The sequence below is a fragment of the Vigna angularis genome, chromosome 5 (assembly GCF_016808095.1).
Source record: "Vigna angularis cultivar LongXiaoDou No.4 chromosome 5, ASM1680809v1, whole genome shotgun sequence".
Classification (NCBI taxonomy): domain Eukaryota; kingdom Viridiplantae; phylum Streptophyta; class Magnoliopsida; order Fabales; family Fabaceae; genus Vigna; species Vigna angularis.
In genome coordinates this window covers 38,921,814-38,949,360 of record NC_068974.1, presented here as the reverse complement: position 1 = coordinate 38,949,360, position 27,547 = coordinate 38,921,814, and the positions used below count along the sequence as shown (strand labels likewise).

General features: G+C 29.4%; 4 protein-coding genes across 10 annotated transcripts; 1 reads left to right on the top strand and 3 right to left on the bottom strand.

The window, feature by feature from the left end:
• Nucleotides 1-1,241: 1,241 nt before the first annotated feature.
• On the bottom strand, nt 1,242-6,763 carry LOC108339522 (serine carboxypeptidase-like 34). The gene is made up of 10 exons (XM_017576654.2): nt 6,384-6,763; nt 3,502-3,612; nt 3,274-3,369; nt 3,099-3,191; nt 2,843-2,931; nt 2,462-2,740; nt 2,154-2,290; nt 1,865-1,957; nt 1,656-1,761; nt 1,242-1,543 (listed from the first exon to the last, which is right to left on the bottom strand). The coding sequence occupies exons 1-10, from the start codon at nt 6,682-6,684 to the stop codon at nt 1,394-1,396; spliced, it is 1,455 nt and encodes a 484-aa protein (XP_017432143.1). The 5' UTR covers nt 6,685-6,763; the 3' UTR covers nt 1,242-1,393.
• A 2,641-nt stretch (nt 6,764-9,404) lies between these two features.
• LOC108339796 (uncharacterized) lies at nt 9,405-12,951 on the top strand. Its single transcript, XM_017577004.2, has 5 exons — nt 9,405-9,803; nt 10,030-10,152; nt 11,340-11,439; nt 11,982-12,106; nt 12,524-12,951. Exons 1-5 carry the CDS (start codon nt 9,504-9,506, stop codon nt 12,734-12,736), a joined length of 861 nt encoding a protein of 286 aa, XP_017432493.1. The 5' UTR covers nt 9,405-9,503; the 3' UTR covers nt 12,737-12,951.
• A 1,002-nt stretch (nt 12,952-13,953) lies between these two features.
• Nucleotides 13,954-17,958, bottom strand: LOC108339583 (WD repeat-containing protein 55). Of its 2 annotated transcripts, none has more exons than XM_017576733.2 (16): nt 17,871-17,958; nt 17,478-17,579; nt 17,334-17,366; nt 17,110-17,174; nt 16,926-17,013; nt 16,746-16,818; nt 16,519-16,625; nt 16,390-16,432; nt 16,236-16,292; nt 15,896-15,972; nt 15,696-15,744; nt 15,558-15,604; nt 15,372-15,445; nt 15,036-15,091; nt 14,352-14,472; nt 13,954-14,235 (listed from the first exon to the last, which is right to left on the bottom strand). In XM_017576733.2, the coding sequence occupies exons 2-16, from the start codon at nt 17,570-17,572 to the stop codon at nt 14,165-14,167; spliced, it is 1,056 nt and encodes a 351-aa protein (XP_017432222.1). In that variant the 5' UTR covers nt 17,573-17,579; nt 17,871-17,958; the 3' UTR covers nt 13,954-14,164. The 2 variants fall into 2 exon arrangements, with proteins under 2 accessions (XP_017432222.1, XP_017432223.1); XM_017576734.2 differs by lacking the exon at nt 17,871-17,958 and adding an exon at nt 17,693-17,836.
• A 1,479-nt stretch (nt 17,959-19,437) lies between these two features.
• Nucleotides 19,438-23,119, bottom strand: LOC108339717 (uncharacterized). Of its 6 annotated transcripts, none has more exons than XM_017576913.2 (6): nt 23,001-23,098; nt 22,707-22,849; nt 22,463-22,554; nt 22,165-22,259; nt 20,690-20,934; nt 19,438-20,450 (listed from the first exon to the last, which is right to left on the bottom strand). In XM_017576913.2, exons 3-6 carry the CDS (start codon nt 22,490-22,492, stop codon nt 19,645-19,647), a joined length of 1,176 nt encoding a protein of 391 aa, XP_017432402.1. In that variant the 5' UTR covers nt 22,493-22,554; nt 22,707-22,849; nt 23,001-23,098; the 3' UTR covers nt 19,438-19,644. The 6 variants fall into 6 exon arrangements, with proteins under 6 accessions (XP_017432402.1, XP_052734511.1, XP_017432401.1 ...); XM_052878551.1 differs by having other exon boundaries at nt 22,707-22,793; nt 23,001-23,094; XM_017576912.2 differs by having other exon boundaries at nt 22,707-22,862; nt 23,001-23,093.
• Between the last annotated feature and the right edge of the window lie 4,428 nt (nt 23,120-27,547).

Sequence of the window (27,547 nt, the reverse complement as noted above, 5' to 3'; positions counted from 1 at the left end):
ACAACTTACTATAAATCAAATCATAATCTATAACTATGTTAACTATAACAATGTTAATATTGATTTAATGGAAAGATTATGATAAGTGTCTAGTATACTTTAAAATTTATACCAAAATAAATACCTGGAAGCTTGATTTAATTACATTTCATAAGAAAATAAACCTTTTTTTAGTTTAAAATGCGATGAGGTATCAAATAACTAAATTATATGAAAATATGATATTATCCTGTTATTTTACAACAAAAAGAAGAAATGACAAAAAGTAAAATAAGTGACAAAAATGGGTGTTAAACCTTCTATCTTAATAATTACATAATCTATGACGAGGAAATGACTAACATAGGTAAGGAGAAATCTATCGAGAATGGTTCTGCTAAAATTCACCACAAATACACAAATATCTAAGGATCGGATAACAATGAATATATTTAAATAATTAAGTTTAGAATAATATGTAATTATGTGTTTTATTTCTTTATGATTATTGAGGTGTAATGCATTACGATACAATTTGTTTACTTAATATATGTTTATTTATTTTGTAAATTAGTTTATCTTGTACTTGTGTCTTCTTGTATTATTATTATTTTTACAATAATAACTAGTATCGGCGTATAAAGAAACATGTAATAATGTACCTTAAAAAGGAAGAGATTGATATTGTTGTTTAGTTATCAGGTTCTTCTTCCCATTTATTAGAATCTTTTGAAAAACTTTAAGTTTCTTTGTTTTACCATAATTTCTTGAAGTTATATATTTCAAGTGAGTATAATTATATTTTAAAATAATTATAATAACATTTACATTGATTGTGGATTATCGATTTTATTATTAATTACGCAATGTGTTATTTTAATAATTTTATCCTATTAAAATAGAACGTCATAAAATTAATTTGTTTACCATAAATAAAAAAATTATACATGATAAATACTTGTAATGTTGTAAAAAACAAATTAACCTGGAAATATAATAATCTTCTCTCATGTTTTTAAAACTGTTTGTTAATATTGGACTTAAAATTTATATTCAAATAAAAACTTTTTACTTATAATAGTCAAAACACAGTGGTATGTTATTTTTTTTATGATTTTAAAAAACAATAAAATGATTATTATTATTATTATTATTATTATTACAAAATTAAATATAAATACTTTTATTGTAAATAATTTCTCTTTCCTTCTCATATATCGTCACGACCAAAAGCAAAACAAAAATGAAATGCACAATAAAAATACAGTAACAGTTATGATATTGCAGCAACACAACAAGTGTAATATTTAAGAAAACTAACTTGAAAGTGGGCTTCTTAAACATTCAGAATCAAGACATATCCATTCTTATAACGCCAAAGAAACTTGAAAACGTTAAATGAATAGAAAAGTGATTAAATTGGTCGAGATGGTAATTTCTTATTATCTATGAAGTGTTGAAGTAACTGCAGAGCTTGCTTGGGAGTGAAAGTTGGAACTTGATGGCCAGCACCTCTTATGGTAACAAAAGTAAGTCCATCGTACACGATGCTCCATCCTCCCACCTGTCACACCCCACAACAATTCCTTCATTCATAACTTAACAACTAAATAAGAATAATTACACACTAATTTCTTTATAATTACACACTAATTACACACTAATTACTTCTTTACCTGACGGCTAGTATACCATGGACTCCAATCCTCCACAATCCCAAGTCCCAGCTTTCTCAGTGTGTATCTTGTTGCTGTTACTGGAATTCTTCCATCAGTGTCTCCACTGTTGAAGAAACCAATCAAAATAAATATTAAACTTAACTTATTCTTATAAAATCGGTTGATTTGCATGCAAAAGTATATGTTTTTGCAGTAATGTTATGTACCTGTAAACCCAGATGCGAAGACCACCAGCAACAAGCTTTTTGAGGACAGGAAGAATGGACTGTGGTGAGTCATTCCAGAATGTGATGTTATCACTAAGGACAAACACGAGATAGGCAACATCAATACATATATAGTTCATTTGATCATGATTATCTACCATGTAACAATAAATATAGCACAAAATAAGGTTGACTTTCATGATGTTTTTCACTGTATAAAACTGAACTTAACCTATCACATGAATAAATGTCTTAATTTGAAAGGGAAGTAAAAAGGGTGGATGAAAACCTGCAGTGAGTCCATGGATAGGGAATTTTTGTGACATTGGCATGCAGTGCCTTTTGGACTTCTGGTCTGTTCAGGTAAACTTCAGTGTAATCGGATGCACAGGGATCATATCCAGCTCGTTTTCTTTGCCACCTATTCTGTTCAGATATTTTCTGTAAGATCTACAAAATCGACCTTCTCTATTTACACACACTAAAGCTTACTTTTTTTTGTGTCCAAGATTAATTCTTAAAGTAAATTTTAAAACATCGATATGTAGTGAATGGAGGAATTTTACTTTAGAGATAAAAAGTTGGTGGAAAGCTCACAATTCTGGAAGAAGTTTGAGAGGCTTCGTTTGTGGAGGTGCTGCTGAGGTTGCTGAAACACCTGGGAGTGTACAAGCTATACATGTCAATAATCTTATACACATCGAAGTACTTATTCAGTTCCGTGTTGCATTCGTCTGTCTGGTTTTGAATTGGATGATTGAAATCGCATATGGCTGTGATGTTGTGGTATAGTGCATCCGATATCACTGCATGATCCCATGCATAATCTATCATACCCTTTTGATCTGTTTCGTCATCCAATAATGCATTTCCAATCTGCACAAACATTACCACTCTCTCAAATTAATACGTTAATATAAATATAAAACATCTAATGTAAAATGCAATATAATGTAATGTAATGAGAGAATTTTATACCAGAAAACCTTTGAAGTTAATGTAGTCTTTTTCAGCGTGGTTGAGATTGTTATCGAAGATAAGCTCAGAAAGTTGTGGAACATAATGCCCTGAAAAGTCAAATTTTAGTATGAAACGAAGAAAGTTCAGTGTTTTAGAACATATATACATACATACATATATATATATATATATATATATATATATATATATATATATATATATATATATATATATATATATATATATATATATATATATATATATATATATATACCTGCATAGCTTTCACCGGCAATGTAGAACTTGTGTGATCTGAATTGTGGGAACCTCCTAAACCATTTGATGATAAAGATGTGTGAATCTTTAGCTGGTGTTGAAAACACAGTAGCATTAATAAAATCAAAAAGAACAAAAGACTAAAAATACATGTTATGTGACAGCAATATTACCAGTAATGCTGTCACCAAGCTCAATTATGTCACTGCTGGTGTTGGTGTAGGAGAATCCCACTCCAACAGGGCTTTCCAAAAACAGAAGATTGACAGCTGCAGAAATCATATCGGTTAACAATGTTCATAACTTTTTGTAGGATGTTTTTTAACAATATAGATACTTATGTTGATGTTTATGGTGCAAAACATCAACTTCTGAGTTAACAAGAATGTAAAATATCCAACCATTGTTCCATGAATAAGGGTTCAACTTTAGCTTTGGCTGGCTACTGTCCTGGGGAAAGAAGGGTCCTAATTCCTCTGCTTCTCCATAACCGATTGAGGAACAACCTGGGCCTGAAAATATTCCTTGTATTAATTCTATATAGAAACGTAAATTTGTGTCACAATAATAAGTTAGATAATAATACATTAATACATATTTTTTACAATATTTTAATATATTAAATATATCAGTTTTTTATTAGATTTAGAATACTTCAGTACAATAATAAATAAATAATAAGTTAATAAAAAATTGATATGTCACAATATTTTTTATATCATTTGTTTTGTTTATTTTGTTGGTGAAGAAAAAAATAAGTGTCTCAAATAAAGAAAAGGAAATTCTATTATATTTCCAATTCTTTTATGCTTTTTTTTTGTAATTAATCAGTATATACATCAATAAATCAGATACACGACGAATGTATATATTAATAAAAACAAATAAAAGATGTAACGTATAACCTACTTCGAAAGTGACGGCTATAGATGGTGATATGTATGAAGGATATATATATATATATATATATATATATATATATATATATATATATATATATATATATATATATATATATATATATATATATATATAATAAGGTACAAAACGTAATAATGAGTTGAAAAATAAAAATCAAATTTAATCTAATTGGAAAAGTTCGTAATGCTACATTCCAACTTCCATGTAATTATCATTGTAAACAGAAAAGTAAGTTATATTTATCTAAAAGAAAAATTTGTAATGATTTGGGATTCCAAGATTGAATGAACGAATCCATTGATTCCAACGTGGAGTTGTTCAAAGAGCTTAACTTTCATAAAACAAAATCATTGAAAGGCTTAACAACCTTCACGAAGATGGGGAAGTGACAACCACACTTTTTTATTCATTTAATAATGAATATCAATATAACGTGTATAAGTCCAATGAATTTAATTACATATTATTATACTTCTAAATTAATTTTTTGGTTTATATTGAATAATTTAAATATATGATACAAGGTTATTTATCTGGGCCAAATACTTTTTAATAAAATTATTGAAATTAAATTTGGATACATATGATAAAAAGGAGTAAATTGAAAGCGATTAGTAGCTAACAAATAAGTCTAGGAATAAAGACAAAAAAAGTGATGCTTTGATGAGAATTACGTCAAATTGCATCTTTAAAAGATATAAATGAGAAAGTATTAATGATGTTATTATTAATCTTTAAACATATTTTTAACAACTCCAGAAAAAAAAGGATATATCGATCAAATTAAATTGATTTTTTTTATTTATGTGCTTAAATATGAAATGTTTAAACTTTATTAAACCTTATTCCAAAAATAATGATGAACTGTTTAAAATATGGGATGTTAACCATGTTATTATACATCTAAATAATTTCAGAGGATACTATATACTGAAATTACATACACCAAGAATATTTAAATTGATAAAATACAATTTTTTTATAAAAATGAAAGTAAAATTTATTAACTTTATACTGTTATCATCATAGCATATTCAAAGCTAGTATAGACAATTACGAAACAGTTAACGAACAAGAAGAATATCTTCAAACTTCAAAGTTAGAACTTTTTTTACATATGCACATGCTTGCTAATGTTTTATCATTTTTTTTTTATGCTGGTGTTAGTAATCTAAAGTTTTCTTGCCTTTATGTTCCTATCAACACAAGAAAAAGTGGGGTTCTCACTTGGGTTCAAAGCAATATTCATTACTTCAATTCAATTTCATTATGGCAGTTTCAGCTGCAAGTTGAAGCCACTGACTGAAGACTTTATAGTCAACTTTCCAATAACAGCATGCTTCCTCCATTCAATTATATACTTTTCATACAACTGAATAATTTAGCAGCTACACCTTTCAATCTCAGTTAAGCAAATGAACTTGGAAAAAGATTACACAACCTATGACTCAAATCTGTTATTGTCAGACTTCGCAAGAAACATCTCATTAATTACTGATAACAAAATATGAAGGATGTTGCAAAGTTGGTTTTCTCTTCTAAAAGAATAATGGCTGTGTAAAATTAACATGAACATGGCTGTGTAAATATTAAAAGAGATCATCTACGAGAAAATAACCTTATAAAATTTGGCATAACATGTTTGACAGAAAATAGATTCTAATCATAACTATGATATTATTTTAAAATCTAATTTAACCTCACAAAATCAATTTATAAAGTAAAATTTACATCTAATTATATATTATAAATTAGTTTTATCTCTATTGGACGTGAGATTTGAAACCATATTTACTTTAGGTTTCACACAATGAATAATGCTGCATAACTTGCGCCAAGGAATGACCTGGAGTCGTATATTGGCATGCAACATTTTGTTCTAAAGCATTACTTTTACATCCTTAGAATGTGATGAGGGTGCACGTGTTTCAGCTATACAGAAGAGTTTTGTTGAAGCTTCTCGAATTTAGGTCGTAGAAACTAAGGAAAGGCCCCATGTTTGCTTCCGAATTTGTTTTTAGCAGTTTTCTTTTCTTTTCTTTTCTTCCTTTTCTTTCCCTAAAGAAGACTTTGTCTTTAACCAGATTTATATATACACACTCCCAAGTATCGTAATTGACACGGAATTCTTATGTGACAACATACGAATAACAACATTTTTTCCTGTCACAATCATTCACATGATCAATTGGTAATCAGAATTCAGCTGGTAATTACCATTACCAGTAATACTAATACATGATATTCTGATGTTACGATAAGAACAAAATTCTGGTTAAATTATTCACGTGAAGCAATTATGTGTTGATGAAGCTAGCCATGAGATAATAATAACAGTGAAAATGAGTTTGTGATTAAGTACCTCCATTGAGCCATAATAGAACTGGTTTTTCTTCTGGTTTGTTAGTGGCTTCAAAGAACCAATAAAACAGTGCTCTTCCATGAGTTTCATTGACAGTGATATAACCTGCATATTGCTTGAATTTCACCGGTGGTTGCCCTGGTAATCCGTAAACTCTATCGGCTTCTTGTTCTGCCAGTGTTTCCCGGCTAACGTAATTATCATTATCAGTTACTGAAAGCTTTGACACAGATAAAGCTTCTTTGGTGAAAGAGAAAAGGAGGAGGAGAAGAATATTGGAAATAAGTGACGACAAAGCCATGACTGATAATATGTGTTCCTCAATTTCTGTGGACTCACTTCCTCAAAAGTTGGCGATGTGGGCTTTGGTTTAAATAAGGAATTGCAGGCACTGTTGCTTTATCTCTAATACAAAATTTTTTCTTATAATACCCCAAAACCACACGTTGGAATTTTTGGTCCAGATGCCTCGGTCAATGTTTATTTCTACATGATAAATATTAAATGATAGGGTTTTTTCAAATTCTGATGAATAATAGGGGTTTTACTTTTCTTTTTGTTTCGTCCCATTAAAAATTAAAAGCAACTATTTGAAATAAATAAGCTTTTTATATACCCAAAATTATTCTGTAGTAAAATTGGTACCTGTAGAAATTTTTTAGTGATTTTTCACCGTTAACAATTGATAAATATATTAATTTGATTATGATAATTAACAACAGTCTTATTATGAATTACGAATTGATATAGGTATATTAAGATATGATAATCAAAATTAAAAAGGTTTATAATTCAAAAGTAATAAAGTAACGGTTATTATTAAATATAATACATACATACATAATTTTAAACAGACATAAATAAAAAATAATAATAATTTTTATTTTTAATTTAAAATAAAAAATTAAAAGTTATTCAAATATTTTTGACTTTAAAATTTATAATCTATAATATATAAAAAGATTTTTGTCAATTAAAATTTAATACACTTTAAAAGGTTCATAAATTAGTAAATCATATATATATATATATATATATATATATATATATATATATATATATATATATTTATTTGTATATCTTTATGTTAATGTTTGAAGACATTAGTTAATTAATTAATTAAGAAAAACATAGACAAAATTAGAAAATTTTGACTAACATGAATGAAAATAATTTTAAATATTGGTTTGAACTGGTATCTTAAAAAATGAAAATTTAAATTTAATCTAAATTAATTCTTAATGTAAAAGTGAGTATAAATGGTTTAATGTTTATTCACACTATTTTTCTATGTTTGGTACATTATTTTAATTTTTTCTTCTCAAAGACGATTTTTATTTATATTTTCAATATTAGCACACTTCATTTAGTAAAGTTCTAAACCAAATTCATATTAAAAGTGCTAAATAATTAAGTTTAAGAACAAGAGTACTAATAAATAACTATAATACATTTATCATAACTTTCAAAAGGAAAAAAAAATATAACATACATTAATTTAATTTATTGTTTTTATCAAACATTAAATTTGTAATTAGTTTTTTTTTAAGTGGTGAAGGTATTATCTTCAAATCGTTTAAGAATATCCACCAAAGTAAACAATCAAACAAGTAGACATGATGTGTTTTTTGTCAGCCTGCTTTTACTAGTTTCGATGTGTCTTCGTAGGATAATTTAAGAGTGAAAATGCTATGGACATTATTAAGAATATTTATGTTCAAATTAAAGAGTTTTTAGTTAATCTAATTATGTTTTTATGAGCTAAGATTAGACATATTCTGTTCTCTTAAAGACAAGTTTTGTTTTTACTGGATTTTTCAAAGGTTTGAAGATTGAGTGGAAGTGGAAGTTTTGCATTGAAGGGACGTTATTTTCCGAATGGTCAATTGCTTTGGGTTCAAATGTTTGAAATTTTTGTCAACAAACATATCATCCACACACTTTCTTTATAATCACGTCTACAATTTTTACATTAAATATGATTTGAATTTAATCATAATTTATATACGGTTAAAAAAATATATAAATAAGTGTAAATTTTATTCTATAAATTTATAAAATAAAATTAATTTAAAAAATATATACATTTTTAAATTTTAATTTATAAATATAAGATTGAAAAAAAATTAAAATTTATTTTTTAATTAATTTATGTATATATATAATTAATTTTTTTCGTTTAATAATTATTCTTAACTCATAATTGTGTGGACAGCTTGTTCGGCTACATAGTATTATGCGATTGGCTGCAACCAAAAAAGCTAGTGAATAGAGTTAAAGGGACAATACAATGTGAATATTCAACTCCAATTTTCTGCCGGCAATTAGAAAAAGTTACTGATCGGCCCAAAACGGCGAGGTGAACGAGAGAGAAGGAAATAATTAATTATTTATTTATAAAAAAATAAATATTTGTTTCAATTAAATTTTAAGTTAGAATAAATTTAATTATTTTTAATTGAATATCTGTTAAAAATATTTAATTTAATTTATTTTTGTTTAAATACTTGGTTATTCCATTTTGTGGTCAATAAATAATGTTACTATTAATTCGTGCTTTCTTTCTCAAATCTTATCTAAGTTGGTTGTCAATCCACTTTTTTAAAAAATAATGACTGATTTGATGAATGGTGAATTTGAGGTGATTGAAGAGAAAAAAAAGTTGATAGAAATCAATATAATCCGTTGAAAGAAAAAAAATCAAATTGTGAAATACTTAAATAAAAATTAAAAATATTTTAAGTTGTTAATAAAATAAAGAATCCTAGTAAAATTTTAGTTAAAACACTAAATGTGTGATATAACCAAAACTTAATTACATACTTATAAGTAATTTATCATAAATTTATATTTCAATGTGGTATACAAAAATCATAGGAGTGCAATTTGAAATTCAAGAGGTGAGGAAAGAAATTGCCATACACAAGATGAATTATGTAATGTTGGGGGCTCAAAAGCCCAGTTTGACCAAACTGGATTAGTTTGATACTCTTGCTGTGAATTTTGCTTTTCCCGCCATTTCCCGCGAAAACAGCGCGAAAAGTCCAATTTAATTTCCACAGATAACAGTAGAAAGATGGTGTGCTGTGGAAGGAGAGTGATCAGTGAGAAGTGAGAAAAATGGAGGGAAAAGGAACAGCAACCGCCACAGGCTGTTACAAGTGCGGCAGACCAGGTCACTGGTCACGAGACTGTCCTTTCTCTGCTCCCAATTCCAATCCAAACCCTAACGCCTCCACCAATCCCACTCCTGATCCTTCTTCCTCTTCTTTCAAGCCCAGATCCGCCGCCGAAAAGCCCAAGAAACTTCCCCGAACAAGGCCCAAACTAACACCGGAGATGCTTCTCTCCGACGACGGTCTCGGTTACGTCCTTCGCTATTTCCCTCGCCAGTTCAAATACCGTGGTCGCGGCCACGAGGTGAATTCCTTATTCAATTAATCTCAGTCACTTTTTTTTTCTCTTGATTCAACACGCCCACTTTTTTTTTAATTTTTCTAAAATTTGTTTCTCTCTACGTTACGAATGGTCATTGGGGGCTAAGTTGTCGCAACTGGCTCGGTTTGCTTTTTTGGTGGGTTTGTTTCACGTGAAGTTTTGAACCACTCCTTTGAATTGTTTTATGATGCGTGTGCTTTTTGATTAGGTTCGTGACTTGGGTAATCTGCTTCAGTTGTACACTGAATGGCACTCTCGCTTGCTTCCTTATTACTCTTTCAATGAGTTTATTCATAAAGTGGAGAAAGTTGCCGCTACCAGGCGTGTCAAGGTACTGTTTCTGCTCACTACATCTCTTCAAACTGTGTATCATCGTGTATTTGTTTAGTTGAAGATTTTGGCATGCAATATGCGTCGATACAAAGAAAGATAAAAGAGTGCTAGATAGGTCATATCATACCGTTAGGTGTCTGTCACACTAGTTTAAGAATTGTACTATTGCTGTACGTCTTGTTACCAATTTGTAAAGTTGATTTAATCAACTTGTCTGTTAAGTTATTCCTAATTGTCATGTTGGTATGGCATAGTTAATTTCACACGCACTGGGTTCTTGTCGGACGATACTTTGATGTAGTTCTTTTGGTATTGTTCTTCAATTAAAATTAGATTCTCATCTTTGTAACCTCTACAATAAGGGTTTAACAAACATCTTTGTAACCCGTACAATAAAGGCTTAACAAAGTGAAACATTAATTTTAAACGTTGGAAAATAATAAAATTACTCAATGAACGACGTCAAAATTGTTCATTGTTTGTTGAGAAGTCTACTGTGTTCTTTATGATATATTTATGGAATTGAAAGAATCTTGGGTTGTGGTAAAGTTTTATAACTACGATGATACTTTCAGATTGGCAATGGATTTGGTAACATGTGGACGAAATTTTGTTCTATGTTAAGCACAATGCTACTGGAAACTTTATTGTAATCTAGAAGATTCAGTGAGATCTGTGTATTAACAAGAATTCTATAGTGATCCAAGAGCCTAATGTTAAAAGAATTGTTGTTATAACCTATAATGATTGAAGTGGTCAGTATCCATGACCCATGGTAACCAAAATGCATATCAAATGGAACAATCATCATGGGTACTTGCTTTGGTGTAGTTATTTGTTGCCGAATATGTACATATTCGTTTGTTTTTCTTGCAAAGAGGATGAAACTTCTTTAATACGAACACAACATCTATGTTTCCAGAACAGATTGCCGTAAAAGATTTTCATTGAATGCCTGTTTTTGAAATCAATTGATGCATACATGATATAAAGGATTTCTCCATTTCATCTGGTCTCTTTTATATGAAGTCTGTACGTGTTTGTATTTGTTGAGAGGACGTGTCTCTTGCATGTACATGTACTTGCATTGCATGAGTGATGCATGCATACCTACAGTTTTTCAATCTACACAAAAAAGGATTTTTAGTGAGTATCGGTTAACTTTTTCTCCTGTTTTATAATCAGACTTGCCTTTTAGAATTGAGAGAAAGAGTTGCAAATGGTGGAGATCCAACAAAACTGCGCGAACCACCAGTTGTGGATGACATTTCAATTGATGAACAGGGTATTTATTTCACCTTATTTTTTTCTATCAAGGTCTCTAGACAGATTAGTCTTGTTGGTTTTAAGCCTTAACTTCTGCTCTAATGGACGTGTGAATATAAATTAATTACACAGAACAACACCTAATAGGACATACAATATTTTTGCATGTTATTTTCAGCTAGGATCAATTATCAATTCAAATAGTTGACGATGTTTGAAGTATGGTTAAAGAGTACCACTTACAGACTTAACCAGCTCCATATTTAGTTGTTCAGAAATAGTTTTTTACTGAGAAATCCTTTCTTTTTAAGCTTCTTTCGGCAAGCATGTGTATCTCTAAATGTTAAATTGCATAAATTGACAATATGATCCTTGTAGAAAATCGACCAATTCTTGGTATGATCTTTAATTTTGAAAAACTTCTCCATAACTCATTGCAATCAGGGAAGCTGTCAGATTCACTATAATTCACTGGAACATTGTTGTGATAGTTTACTCAAATTAATTAGTTAGGTTGTATTTATTTACAAGCTCATGCATTTTTCTAAATTTTTCCTTTAGGATTTGCTGGATCTGCTGAAGATGGGGGTGCAACTCATCAAGAGACAGATGTGTTTGCAGATTCTGTGAATGTTACTGACATTCAGGAAGAAATGCTTAATGATATATATGATAGGGCTACCGAAGTAAGTTAATTTACTTTAAACAAAATTAGTTCTTTGTCATGTAATCTGTTTTAATGTATCTGTGAAAATCAATTTGGAATATTTTGTTTGGTGAAAGAAACCCTATCAATGGTATTTATCTAAATCAATCAGGGATACGAAATTATTTCTTAAGGATACTGATTTTGACAAATTTGTGAGAAGATTGTGAGTGATCTAATTTATCGGGAAAAAGGCTAATTGGATTTCAGTTATCCTTGTCCAGTGGTATGCAGGAGTAAAAACCTAAAACAAATCAGAGTTTAGTTTATATTCTTTTTATATTTCTCTCTTGTCGGTTCGTATTTATCTTTTCAATCAAACAAAATTATCAAAGTTGTAAACGACGAGCTTATGTCAAAGCCTTAACAACAGAATCACCTTCCTCTTTTATTACAGCAACCTTCTCAGTCAACGGACAATGTGATTGGCACCAGCATGGCTTCAGAAAGTAACTCAACCGAAAGGACAGCAGAGAAAGTCCAAAATAATGGAACAGGCCAGTCAGGCAAAGCCGAGATAACAGAAGAGCAGAGAGCTCGTATGGAAGCAAATAGGTTAAAGGCACTTCAAAGGCGTGCTGCTCGAGCGGCCTCATCACAGGCCCCCTAACTTTGATCTCAGTTGTAAATGAAAACATTATTTGTCGTTATTTCGCATCCGGTTCAGTTGGCCTTAAGTCCCCCATTAAATAGTTTATTGTTTTTGGTTTGGTGACTGTTTATGAGCTGCTGCTTAAAGGCTTGTGATCACGATTTTCCATAACAGTAAATGGATTCCTGTCGATATAGCTTAATGTTTCAGTTCTAAGCGGCGAACTTGTTTTATTTGTATATGTTTAGGCCACTTTATACTGGTAGTGTCAATCACTTCGAAGCAGAGTTGCCTTCATGTACACTGTAGAAATGTGAAGCAGAGACTTGGAACCGTGTAGACAGTAGTTATCAACATGCCATAACATTATTTGAGTGAGAGTGACAAATAATTACTGAGCATGAATTATTAGATTGCAGGGTGAAGAAAGATTGTGTTAGGGCACCAGCTAAGAGATGTAGGAGGGGATGGTAGATATGGTGGGATGCTTTATAGAGGAAGGTGTGGCTAGAGGTATAGTCTTGGAACAGGTTTTATCCGGTAAAAGCTATTGAAAAATAATACTTGTATCTATCTTACAATTCATTTTAATGATAAAATAATATATGTAATAGAAAGTTTTAAAGTAATAAAATATAGTTAAAATATTATTATTTGAAGTTGTTAGGTAAGTATTTTTTGTTTGGTAAGTATCAAAATATTGTCATTTTAAACTATTACATGATCTTATCATAGCTGTATTTAGTTTTCGCATATTAATAAATACTATTAATATTTTATTTCAATTAACAAAATTCGACAATAAGGTTTATAAAGTATAGATGTTTGATCATTTCAATGACAATGATAAGTTTATTTCTATTAACATATACCAATATACATATAATTTTTTTTCTGGAAAGGAGCATTATTCTTGTGGGAAAAGTAAGGTTTTAATTATATATAATAAAGCTATAATATGTGCAGAAATGTGTGATCAAGAGGTTTTTGTTATTGTTATCGGGGAAAAAACCTACCACAAGTCATATTAATTCGTTTAGCAACAAGACTCAACTATGATTTTCGCCAAATTCTTTACAAAGTCACTTGCTTTTTTTTCCTTTGATTCTTTATTACTTCATTTAATTAAAAATTCTTCACTTTAAGAAGTTTATTTAACAATTAGATTTAATAACACATTTGCTTTAATCTTTGAACTTAAGGCGATAGCATTAATAACTCAAAAAACCAACACAGGAAGTAAATTATTTCCTGAATTGAAATTTATAACTTTTCTTTCAATGCTTAAATTTAAATTTCCTGAAACCACAACACAGTCCAAGCTACTGATTGGATAACAGGCCCAATATTGGGGATGTCCATTTCCTGCTTTTGCAAGACTTGTGGTAGTTCATCTTCTTGCGGGTCTTCACATCAATTTAGAACAAAGTTGCTTTCAGACCTCTCCTATAATTCGGCAAAGAAGTTGTTGCCACCACCTGGGGCTTGCCCATTATTTGCATTCTTTCTCTTGTTCCCTGCAACAAAGTTGTCCACACAAATTGAAGCATATCATATATATAGCTTTCCAAAAATCATACTCTTTAGTGATGGACATCTATAACATTGACATCCATCGTAAATCATCTCTTACCTCTACTGAGCTTTGAAGGATCATTATCTAGTTCCATTTCCTCATCGTCACTATCAATCGCTCCAGTTTCATTTGTTTGTGTGTTTTTTGTATCTTGGAGTATGCTATCCAAATCCCATAGCTGCACAAAAGGACAATCTAGTAAAGCACAGATACACATATACCAAATGGTTCACATTTTTAATAGGTACCCATCCACCATTATTATTAACAAAGATACCTCAGATTGGCAAGCCATATTTTAAGCCAAATAGTTGCAAACTCATCCGAACATTTTTAATGCTCAGCTGACGATCTGATGAATTAACTTCTGATACAAATAATAAAACTACGGTATACTACCATCAGTGTAAGCCCTCCAACTAGGGCAACTCTCTTACTTAAGGCATACCATCAATTGTCCCCTTTTCAATTACCATCGCAATTAATCCACACTGCTATAACTATTGCTAAAATCTACCATTCAACAAAAGCACTCTGGTGGAATGATTTTACTCAAAAATCGTAAACACTTGAGACGCCCCTTTATATTTTAGGCAATGTTTTTTCGTAAAAATGTAATGAAGCCTGAGTAAAATGACAAAGGACGGGTTTTTGACAATCACGACAATGACTGTCTAATGTAAATGTGAAAGAAGAGGACAGAATTCCAGTAAATTTTAAGGAATCGGAACAGAGAAGTACCTTTAACATTTGATCATGTCCGATGCTTCCAAGGAACTTCCTATCATGAGAGAATGCTACAAGACCAGAGAAACTATAGGTGAAGCTTACAAGAAGCCAGGATTAAGAAAAAGATACGAAAACATACAAAATCGATGCCAATGCTCAAGCACGTAATAATGAGGCTGAAAACACAGTTCATAGATGAAGTCCCAAAATCACGTCACAATAAAAATTACCGAATCCATGCTAAGGACAGAAAAACTACTGATGGAAGTGGCGCTTAAAACATTAATGTTCACATGCAAGCTGAACCAATCACATTAAATGAAAAGAGTGGAAGAGATTGTATGTTACCGAGACACTCAACAGGATACTCTGAGTGTTCAGCTATTGGCTGGATGACCCTGTTGGGTAATATCCCGACCAAACTGGAAAAAAAAAATAACATTCATATAAATGAAACAGAGAATACAACAAATAAAATATTGAAGTACAATTCATAGAAGAGGTACAATGCTCTCCAACAGAAAAAAGGCTCACTTGATAATCCCATTCTCTGATCCAGTAATAATTCTATCTTCATCAAGCTAAGAATATCAAAGAAAGCTCATTAAAAGACCTAAAAATGGTAAAATAATCTACTGAAACTGAAATAATGGTGTTATGTTGTTGATTCACCTTCAACATTGCATCAATAGAGTTTGAAGAGAGATCAGTAAATCGATCACTGGAATTGAAACCAATTAGTTAGAACATTAGTTGAAGACGTATAATAAGATATACAAGCTAAGGAAAACATCCAATTAATGTCCCTCAGCCTCTCCTCCAGAAACACAACATTTTCATCATTTAATTCTTACACATTCCACATCATATACCTACAATCCTTGAAGCATCCCCATGAATACAACAGAATGATTCCAGTTTGAGATCCGCACACAACTTTCCTACCATTCTGGTCACCCCAGCCAAAAAAATGTAAACATCAGTCATGTGATCATTTTAGAGGTACACAGTACACCTTTCATCGGAAAGGAAGACATAGAATAAGAGCATGTTGGATATGTATTTTCATTAAAAAAAAAAATTTCTTCACATATTTAGCCAAATTATAAAAGTGAAGATAGAAATAACAAAAATGCTTTTCCAGAAATATTTAAAAAGTTCCTATAAAAGCATTAGAATTCACTGCACATTCATGGACTTTGACTTTAATACCTTCATTAAAACAACAGACAGCAACTCATCTTCAGAAAATTCGGATCGAGTTTGTACCTTTCAATAAATCATGAATGGGTGGTTAAAATTCATGAAATAAATAGAGAGAACATATGCTTTAAGAGGAACCAGAAAATACACATATTCAACTTACTGTATTTCTTCGAAGATTGCAAACAGACAGAGTCCCGTCTCCACTTAAAAAAAGGAAATTTATGGAAAATAAGAATTTACACTATATCCATTGATATTTTAGGGCAGGTGAGCTACATGAATTTACTACCTCGTTGTCAACAGTTTCATTGCATCGGAAGCAAAAGTCATGTCTGAAATGTAATCTTCATGGGCATCAAAAGAATTGCAGCAAGAGCGTTCTCTGGTATCCCAAACCTACAACAAAGAAGAGCAAATGAATATCTATGTAAAATATTATTAATGCATACCACAAAATAATCTGGAATTCAAATAAAATACAAATTCTGAGAATTTGAAATAAGAACAGAAATGTACCTTTATACAACCCTCATCGTCTCCTGAGGCAACAGTTGACTCGGTCAAGTTTATCAATCTATTTACTGCAGCCCTGTATCACAACAAAAGCCAAATAAAAATTCTAAAGCAATGAGGATGCTAGTGATTCTCCCGTAACCCAAATCACAACAAATCTGTAACTGCAGTAAATCTACTCACTCGTGAGCATTATCAATACGGGTAATTGTAGATCCAGTCTCCACATCCGTAGCCAGTATAGAGCAATCTGGAGAACCCGTCAACAGCACTAAAAGAGAAACATGACCATAAACATTTTAAACTCAAACGCATGCAAGTAAGACCATCAGAAGTTATACACAATATCGAAAATAAAGTGCATTACCACGTCCTCCATTGATGAATCGAGCAGCCCTGCAAGACTCTGTGTGTGCATGGACTTCCAATTGCCTGAAAGAATAATTAGTAAAACAATATTAATAATTGCAACAGTCTACATATTAGCAACAACTATCACCTAACAGCAAACGGCACAACAAATAAAGTCAACATGTATGCGAGTTTACATGTATCAAACAAGTATAAAAACAAAAGGTTCAGAGTCTATACCTCACAGGGACACTATCAGGGCTATAACGGTATCTGCAGCACACATATTCAATGTAATAATTATCATAAATGCCAATAAGGTATAAATAATTAAAAAAACTGTGTTAGCTATGAAAGCTGCAGCTCCAATCCAAAGCAACGTACAGGTAAAGGTCCCCGTTAATTAGACCCGTGGCGACAAGGTTGTCTGACGGATGAAAATCAACGTCAAATGCAAGTTTCCCCAAATTTATCTCCATCCTTCACCTGTTTAGCAATGCAAAGTAGAATAGGAAAAAGATCAAGCAGGCTGGGAAGATAGGATCTCGGAAACTTGAGATCGTCTAAAGAAAATACAAAACAAAAAAATTCAGCTTTACCTCTTGCATGAATATTCACACACAAAAATAAAACGAATTTCGTAATCGGTGAAATTGGTTTTAATGATAGAACAATTTGTTAAAAGGATGGACGATAGCAGAGGTTGGGGCAATGCATATGAAAATTGGAAAGTAAGCAACAACGGAAAAGAGTATTAAGCAGCAACGAAGAACATACCTTAAAGTGCGCAAAGACACTGGTGAAGTGGCGGAAGAAAAACAAAACGAAGTATCAATCTTCAAGAAGAATTTTAGGGTTTATGGTTAATTAGCTGGGACAGGTTTTTAGATAAATATTAGAATAATTTAGTAAATAATTTTATTATATTATATTTGTTTAATTAAGTTTCAATTTTTTTTTAAATTTTATTTCTTTCAATTCAAAATTTTATTAAGAGTGTGCTTATTGATTGGTTTACTTTTTTTTATACTTTTTAATGAAATATTTGTTGTTTAATTTTATTGTCAATTAGACTGAAATAACTATTATTTTGAATTATATGCCTTTAGATAAAAATTAAAAATTATAACTAAATTTTAGATTTCTCTAAATTTAAGTATTTAAAATTGAATTATTATTATAATATTAAGACATGTTATCGTTAAAACATAACACGTGATTTTATCTAAAGTAAATTATTATTTATGCATCATATTAAAGGTGTTAAAGTGAATCAACTTGATTTACAGAAATGAGTTAATTATTTTTTGTGAGTAAAAAATTTTGTAACTCAGGTTAATCGGGAGTTGATTGATTTAAAGATGATTTATTTTTTTTAACTTAGTTTATATATTTATTATAACACAATCAAAGTTTATTAACTCCATTTATTATTGTAAAACAATACAAATTAGAGTGTTTATTTATTTTACTAAATATCATTACAAAGATAGTAATTAAAAATTAAAATGTGAAGTTATACAACTGAATAAATAATTAAATTAAATATTTAAATTATTCAAGCATTATTAAAAACGTTTTAGTATTTAAAATGATTCAATTATCAATCTACATAATTATAATAAAAAACTTGTAAAAAATGATAAAAAAATTAATAAATTATCATATCCATACTTTCTTCTTAAATTTTGAGTGTTCTATTTTTGAAATATATTTATTTTAATATACTAAATAAAATTGAATATACTTTAAAATATCAAATTTATGTTTTGAAGATACAATATATAGACAACAAAAAAAACTACTAAAGAACCAAAATTCCTATTTCTTACCTATATTTGGTTGCATCCATCAGTAACATAGTATACAAAATATTTAAACTTATCAAGGTGTATGTATTGAAAAGCAATTTTAAAATATACGTTCTAGAAAAGGTACATGATATTTCATCGAAACGTTAAAGCGATTGAACTCTTTTTGTGGTATTTATAATAAGAATTTTTAAGAGAAACAATTAACTTTTATAATAATTAATTACTTTTCTCTGCAATAGAAAGTTTGTTAATATTAAAAAACGAGTTAAAGATTAAGTTCGAACAAACTGGTTCGTGGCACAAGTGACAAACTACTTAACTACTATCTCAATTAATCAAATTTAAAGAGAACAATAAATTCTACAAAAAAAATTAAAAAAAGAAAATATTTAGTCATAGTAATTTTACATTTTCTAAAATTCCAAGGACTTCTACGTAATGAATATCTTGTATTTCCTATAGTACATTTTTTTCTTTTTCATCCCTTCAAAATATAAAATTAATATTTTAATACTTAAATAGTGGGGGGATTTAGTATAGTTTTAGATTCTTAGTTATTTTTTCACTTCTTTAAAATTTGACATTATTTTTTGTTTCCAACCTTTATTTTAAAATAGTAAAATATAAATAACATGCTAACATTGTATAATAGAGACTAATAGGCGTGACCAAAGATAGGAACTTATCCTAAACCTAAGATATCATTCTGAGTTGATATCGAAAGGTGTTCTGTCTGATCATTGGCCACTTTCATCTTTCAGATTCATGTCCTCTTCTTCATCCACTGGAGCATACCATTCTGGCCACTGCTTAGAGTTGCTCAACCTGTAGTTCAAAAGGAGTTCTTCATCTTGAAGGGTCCTAGTTGCTACCAGAACAACAGCTTTGAGGGTAGGAACATCTGATTCACTGTTTTTTGAAACTACAGATTTGAGCCAAGAGCTGCCAAATCTCTTCAGATTTACTTCTTCATTTCCAAATAATATGTTTGGTATGTAAATCCTCATGTTGTTTTCAGTCAATGGAAAGTCATAAGGGCAGATCATGACATTAGGAAGAATCCCTTTTGGAGGGTGATTAGCAAAATGAGCCAAGGCTAATGGATTTCTACGCTCAACTACATCATCATTATCATCATCTACCTGGGAGCCTTCCAAAGGTTTACTCATTCTGTCCGAACCCTTATGAGCTCCTTCATTATCAAGTTTGTTTTCGAACATTTTTCTACCGTTGAATCGCTCTGGTCCATCACCGCCACAACCCCAAGGTTGGGCATCAATGACAGTCCCGTCATATCTTGTAATCAAGTAGGAGTTCTGCTCATCAAGGTATCCAGGAATTTGATTATAGTAAGATGGGGAATAGATCACACCAGGATAAAAGGCTACTACAGCACCAACATCAACTGCACCATCTAAAAATAGACCTTTGCCAGAATCCTTGTGAGGTATTTGAGAAGGTTTGACATTAAGTGTGTAACCAAGTTGATCCTTTAACTTCTGAGAGACTTCAGATTGGCTTAATGGTCTTTGTTTAGAAGCAGCTGCTCACATCAATAACGAAAATGATAAACACGCAATGGTTACAGATTTCATAGCAATATGAAAATGTGAATTAAAAAACTCAACAAGGTTTTTCTCCATGCCTTCATGGATCAATAGGAAAAGGAAATGACTGAGCAATGACAAAAATACTGCAAAATGACAACTAAAATAAGGGGAAGATTAAAATTTGAAACAAAGATCAAATCACCGGGAATGTTATTAGTTGGGTCACTCATACCTTTAGCAGAACTATGCCCACCACGGAGAGGTGAACTGTTTGCTTGTTGAGATAATTCTAAGCGGCCATTCACCATCTTTTCTTTTGAAACAAGAATTTCGTTCATGCATGTGCAAAATGCTTTGATTTGAGAGTGAACATTTTCTTGTACTTGCATTTGTTGATCGACAAAAGAGGCTTTACTAGCCATTTTAATAATCTCTTCTGCATCTGCTTCATTAGCATTCTCCCCCAACATTTTGTAGCTGGATATTTAAGTCTTTGCATGAGCAAAATATGTCAAAATGTTAAAAAGGAAAAACATCGCATAGTATACAAACAAAATGAAAAACAATTGGAAATAAAATTATTTGAATCCATAAAACCAGAATTAGAAAATACTTTGTCCGTGAGATCTTACGATTGAAGATTTAACATCTTAACGTTAAAGTTAACTTAATGCATTTTTTCCTTATGTTTCTTTGCGTTTCTTTATTGTTTTATTAACAAGCTTTGGAGGAAACCTTACCCTTCCTCGTCTTCTTGTAGTTTCCTTATATTTACTAACATCAATATTACAGGCCTCACGGATCAATGACTTCAATCTTGCTAATCTTGTTCACAGGCAGATGTAAAACGTGGTTCTCACTTTTATTACACGCCAATTCCATATTTTTTTTATATATGATATTATATAATGATAAGAAGTAATTGCTCAAAAGAGTCGATCATTATTATATTTATTAATCAATATCACCAATAACTGAAGGGGTGCCCAATGGTTATATGAAATTCGTATTCAAACAAATGCATACCAATGGAATTTCTCATCAGAACAGAGACAGTTGATTGTCTATAATCTATATCAGAAGTAGCTCTGATGATCCTTCTTTGAATACAATGATTGAAGCTTAGAAATTCAGAGTAAGAGCTTAAGCTGTCCCAAATTGACTAGCCTAATGATGTAGAATGCAGCTGGATTTGGCAGCTCCAGTTTAGAGACATTGGCTTTCAAACTCAAAGCAAGAGCATCTATATTTCACCTAGTGTTTGAAAAGATAGTCGCAAAAGATATCTCCATTCACTTCCAACTTCATCAGAACCATTTTTAACCCAAACTACTAACCGAACTGAATATTAACAAATCTGTTTGTCTGGCATCAGCCACCTTTGATTATTAATAAGGTTGGGACACAAACACAGTCTATTTTGTCAAACCATTCTTTCTAAGTGAATAACAAATATATTGTGGGCTCTTTCTATCTCTCTTCTCCCATTTTCATCCAATCAACAGTAATAGTAGACTGAAAGACCCTAAGAAAACCGCAGTGGAATGATAAAGAGAGTAGGAATTCTAAGTCTGAGTTTATAAATATATTAGCTCGTCCATGATACAAACAAAGAGAGAAAAGTGTCTATTACCATGATATAAACCAAATGAATGAATCTTCACAATTAAAATTAATCAATAAACTTAGACAATAGAAAAGACCAACCTTGTATAAAGAAACAAACAGTTAATGTCCGCTTCAAATTGTAGTTGTTGAGGATCCCTAGAAAATATGGGATTTTTTGTGAGGGTTCTCACAGCCTGGAGACAAATTAAGACCAAAATTGTTGTTATAGGTTTCACATGATGCGCCACATATGGAATAAGATATCACAGTTAACCATCACACTCTTCATTAAAGACGGCATGTCTTTGACGAGGGCAGTGAGATTAACACATAATTTAAATAATTTAGCAAAGTCAACCAAAAAGTAGTAATATTTCATAAAAAAATTAGGAGATACCTCTTGAAATTTCTGAAATAAAAAAGCCATCAGTGATTTGGAGAGAAAGGTGCTAGCCTAACAAGATTTTTATGCCCACCAAATTTTAGATGCTGGAAAAGAAGCGTAAGACAGAAAAAGAGATCAAATCAGTTGTAAAGTGACACACTGAAAACTAAACATGACAAAATAAATGAAGGAAGGAAGATCTCAAGCGGAGAAAATAAACTGAAATAATGTCAAAAAAATAAACAAACTATTATACCTGCAATGCTTCAGAGTGGCATTTCTACAAACACCTCACAGTCAGAAAGCCAATAAACATTGCATTGCTTCCTTCCTAATCATTTCTCTTTGAATCAAAGAAAGATTTCGCTCACATCAAGGCAGCTTTACCCCAATGCAATACTAGAAATTTCATCTAACAATAATAATCACCATTTTGGTCGCTCTTCCCCCAAGTTCAACAGAATATAGAACCGTGGCATTATCCAATTCAGGTTACTAAGACTACGCATTCAATTTACTATTCAAAGATGAGAAGAGTAAAAGAACAAACCTTTGAAAGCTAGGACGTCACCGAACAATCACCGCCGCCACGGCCACCGGCCATGATGAAAAATGTAGTGAACACTTTTTTTTCATCTATAACCCGTAACAGTATATTAATCTATAAAGATGATGGACTTTTTTTATATTTTTCATTCTTATTTATTTTGTAACATCACATTTAAATTAAACAATTTTAACATCTTTTACTTATTAAATTTTAATAAAAAAAATATTAAATATAATCACATAGCATTTTTTATCTTTTAACTTGGGCTTCGATAGTGATGATACACAATTTTATAATTTTCAGAAAGTTTAAATATATTAAATTTGAATTGTTTTTCAGTGTTTTGTTTAAATAGAAAATTTTTAAATTCATTAAATTTTAATTTTTTTATCTAAATAAATAATTTTAATCATCATTAAATAAACAAAATGACGGATTTAAATTTAAAATGTTCTGATTGACATTTATTATAGAATAATCCATCAATAATATTAGATGAAAAAACTTATACAAACATCATTATTAGTCATAATCTAATATACAACTCTAATAGTATAAACTACAAAAAAACTTGAGAAATAATTTCTATCATCTTGATTAATATTGTTAGAAAATAACCTTAACTAAAATTACCATTTATTTATTGATGTTAATAAAAAAATATGTTTTACACATATAAAAAATATTTTTTATATTAAAATGAACACTAAGTAATATTAGTTAACAATAACCTTGATAATATTACTAAGTAAAATTAAAAATAACTTAATCAACTTTAACCTAAAAGTCTGTCATAAAAAATTATATTAAGTTGTATTATCTCCAATCATCTTTATAATATCTTAATACTAAGTAAATTTTCTTTCTGAAAAAATATTTTTTTTTAATTTTTTTCCTTTTTATTAAAGACTCTATTTCGAAATTCGATTCATAAATATTTGTTGTCATAATAAATTTGAAATTTTCTTCATAAAAAGATTTTCACATAAAAAATTTGGAAAAAAGATTTCTTACATCCAACCTTATTTTATTTTATTCTTCTCTCTCTTCATCTCAAATGTTTTATTTAATTTTTCTTAATTTTCTAGCCTCTTTATAAATTTGAACACGAGAAAAGGTTAACCTTGAGAGAGAAAAAATAAAAAAGGTAGTGACTACAGTGGCATAGAAGAGAAAGAAAAGCACACAGCAAAGGAAAACACAAACAAAGAGGCACAGAAAAACAAAGAACGTTCTGTATCAAGTTAAATGAAACAGGAAGACGAAGGGAATAAAATAAACTTTTTTACGAAAACAAATTCAAATATGTTAAAATGGTTAATTTATTAAATTTGAAGTTTTAATGATTTAAAAATTGTGGTTTGAAATTTCAATAATTTAAAAATAATAACATAATTAAATAATAAAATGTTAATACGACAATCAATTAAACTCTTAACAGTTAAAATATTTTCTATCGGTGTGTGAATAATTAAACGCTATATTTTATTTTAGTTTTCAACATTTCAGAAAACAATTTTTTAAAACAAGATTGTGTTTTAACATTTTAAGTTAAATTATTAAATATTAATTTAATTAATATAATTAAAATCTTATATTTGTCTGTAGGAGATCCGTAAGGAGAGGTTAAATCAATTTAACCGCACAGAAACTATATAATTTCAAACAAAATTTCAGAAATCTAATTACATGATACTCTTGCTTTGGGTGTTATCATCATTCCGGAGAATTCAGAACTTAATTTGTTGAAACTTAAAAATAACAATTGATGGATCATAATTAAAATTAAACTTACTTCATAATTATACAAACTCCTTCATAAACTATTTACGTCCTCACATGCTCTTTTCTTTATTGCATTGCTTTCTTCCTAACCATTTCTCTTTGATAGCAGAATAACATTTACTTAAGGAAAACGTCTATCATAAGGAAAATATTATTTCACATCCCCTTTTAAATATAAAATAAACATTAAAAAATAGACTTTTGTATTTGAAAAAGAAAATAATAGATAAAATAAAATAGTATATGCTAAATGGACCTAAAAAATTTATGAGTCTCACAAAATAATAATGTCTTCACCATAAATTATATTTACTTAACACCAAAAATATGTAATGTTATCAAAAAGAGCTATAATTTGCCAAATAATTTATGCTAAGAAAAAAACACAAAACACCAATTTTTACTTTAAGTTCATGTTTTCTCTTCGATGCCCATGCATGCACCACCCTTTGTGCTTACTTTTACTTCTTTCCTTTTTTGAATTATTCTATTATCTTCTATTTTTTTCACTGTTTATTTTTTTATGTGTTTTAAGGACACTTTTCTTTGTGTTTTAAGCACATTCCACTCAATTAAAATGCATCATCATGTGCTTGTTGTATTAAAATAGTTACAAGAATTATGTAAAAAATAAATAAAATTAATGCATTGTTTCACATACATATATTTCATGTGATAGAAGTGTGATATGCTATTTTAATTTCGTTAATAATAATTCATCTGTCACGTCTTCTTGTCGTTTTGTTTTTATATGATTAAAGTTCTGTACTGTTTAATTACAAAATCGTAACTTACATAATATTTTCTATCGGGTTTTGATACACGGTGAATAGTTAAACGCTATAAAAACTTATTTTTCTTAGTGAGTTTTCAACATTTCAAAAAACAATATTTGAAAACAAGATTAGATTGTGTTCTAAGGTTTTAAGTTGAATTATTAAATATTAATTTTAATTGATACAACTAATGTTATTAATAGAGTTGTGAAAATAAGTTACAACCCGCGGGCCAATCCGGCTCACCACAGATTTGAGTCGAGTTGGGTTTGAAAAAATTACATTTTTTTATGCGGGTCAGATTTAAACCTGGTTCATGCAGGTTGAATCTGTGGTGGGCCGGGTTGGCCCACCAATCCACCTACCTAATTTTATTTTATTAAAATTTAATTCTAATTTTATAAAAAAATATTTATTATTTTGTTTTTGCTTGAATTTTTTTTTAAGTTTCTTATTTTCAAAATTAATTAAATATTCATGTTGGGAGTGAAATTTGTTTAAATTTGAATTATAAAAAGTCGATAATTTTTTTTTACTAAAAAAAATGTAATTAAGTGAGCTAGTGAGACAACTCATTTATCCACCAACCCTTGGTGGGTCGGGCGGAGTCAGGATGACCCCTTTTGACAGCTCTAGTTATTGATTTATTTTATAATTTACTGCAATAATTTTTTTAAATATTAATTACTAATTAAATATAAACATTAAAATTATTATTGTTGTTATTATTATTTATGAATTTCTTATTAATTTTATTGGATCAAATTAATTATTTATGAACGGTTGTTATCTATTTCATATAGGTCAAATCAATTATTTTACTCGCTTATTTAGTGAGAAATAGTTTTAAACTATCATCGTTATTGGAGAATTCGGAAGCTCTAATTTTAAAATATAAGACTTTCGACATTTCACATTTTTGTTGGATTCATCTTTTAAAAATTAATTTGTAGAAACTTAAAATTAATACTTGGTAGATCATAATTAAAATTCAATTTACTTCATAATTATTCAAACTCCTATAAATTATTTGTTATTATTGTAATAAAACTACTATTTAAAGCATGCATTTTATTTATTTTTTCACGAAAATTCATTGACATGTACAAACAAAAAAGGTTCCTTTACTAACACATACACCCTGTTTAGAAATGCATAATTAATTAATTAATGAAAACATTTAATTAATTAATGAAAACATTTAATTAATTAATGAAAACATTTAATTAATTAATGAAAACATTTAATTAATTAATGAAAACATTTAATTAATTAATGAAAACATTAATTAATTATTTAATGATGGCTGCCAAACCACTGCCAAATTAATTGTTATAAAAGATGAATCCAGTAAAACTGTGAAATGTGGAAAGGCTGATATTTTGAAAGATGAATCACTTTTTTCATGGTTTTCTAAATGCATGATACTTAATTTTTCTTTAGTATTTTCGGAAATTAATGCATTTGAATTTGCATGATGAGACCCAAAGCAAGAGCCTGTAATTAAATTTCTGCAATGACATTAATATTTAATTATTTAACTCAAAACATTAAAACGGAATCTTGTTTTAAAAAATTGCTTCTGAAATGTCGAAAACTCACTACAAAAAATTAGTTTAAATAGCGTGTTGTTTAATTATTCACGGTTTATCATAAAAAAAATAAGAGTTTAATTAATTGTCTTAAAGTTATTAACATTTTATTATTTATTTGTAAGTTACGATTTTTAAATTATTAAACTTTCAATCCACACATTTCAAACTCAATTCTTAAATCATTAAAACTTCAAATTTAATAAACTAACCATTTAAAAATATTCGATTTTTTTTTCTTTCGTAAAATAATTCTCCTTTCCCTTTCATATTCTTGTTTCATTTCATATATGTATATATATTTTAATTATAGCAGTAACTATTGATTATTAACTTTCTAATAATAGACTGAGACATTTACTTAGAATGTAAAAAACATATATATTCTGTAAAA

Bases quoted from the DNA above. Each gene is read 5' to 3' on its own strand.
- LOC108339522 (XM_017576654.2), bottom strand. From the start codon at position 6,684: ATGGCTTTGTCGTCACTTATTTCCAATATTCTTCTCCTCCTCCTTTTC. The intron at 3,613-6,383 runs GTACTTAATCAC...GAATATTTTCAG, and splicing joins TCTATTATGGCTCAATGGAG to GCCCAGGTTGTTCCTCAATC. The intron at 3,192-3,273 runs GTAATATTGCTG...TTTCAACACCAG, and splicing joins GCTTGGTGACAGCATTACTG to CTAAAGATTCACACATCTTT.
- LOC108339796 (XM_017577004.2), top strand. From the start codon at position 9,504: ATGGAGGGAAAAGGAACAGCAACCGCCACAGGCTGTTACAAGTGCGGC. The intron at 9,804-10,029 runs GTGAATTCCTTA...CTTTTTGATTAG, and splicing joins ACCGTGGTCGCGGCCACGAG to GTTCGTGACTTGGGTAATCT. The intron at 11,440-11,981 runs GTATTTATTTCA...TTTTTCCTTTAG, and splicing joins CATTTCAATTGATGAACAGG to GATTTGCTGGATCTGCTGAA.
- LOC108339583 (XM_017576733.2), bottom strand. From the start codon at position 17,572: ATGGAGATAAATTTGGGGAAACTTGCATTTGACGTTGATTTTCATCCG. The intron at 17,367-17,477 runs GTACGTTGCTTT...TGTGTGCTGCAG, and splicing joins ATTAACGGGGACCTTTACCT to ATACCGTTATAGCCCTGATA. The intron at 15,973-16,235 runs GTATTAAAGTCA...TGGGGTGACCAG, and splicing joins TGTCTGTTGTTTTAATGAAG to AATGGTAGGAAAGTTGTGTG.
- LOC108339717 (XM_017576914.2), bottom strand. From the start codon at position 22,492: ATGGCTTTTTTATTTCAGAAATTTCAAGAG. The intron at 20,935-22,164 runs GTTGGTCTTTTC...TTAAATATCCAG, and splicing joins TGTTTGTTTCTTTATACAAG to CTACAAAATGTTGGGGGAGA. The intron at 20,451-20,689 runs GTATGAGTGACC...TGATGTGAGCAG, and splicing joins TGGGCATAGTTCTGCTAAAG to CTGCTTCTAAACAAAGACCA.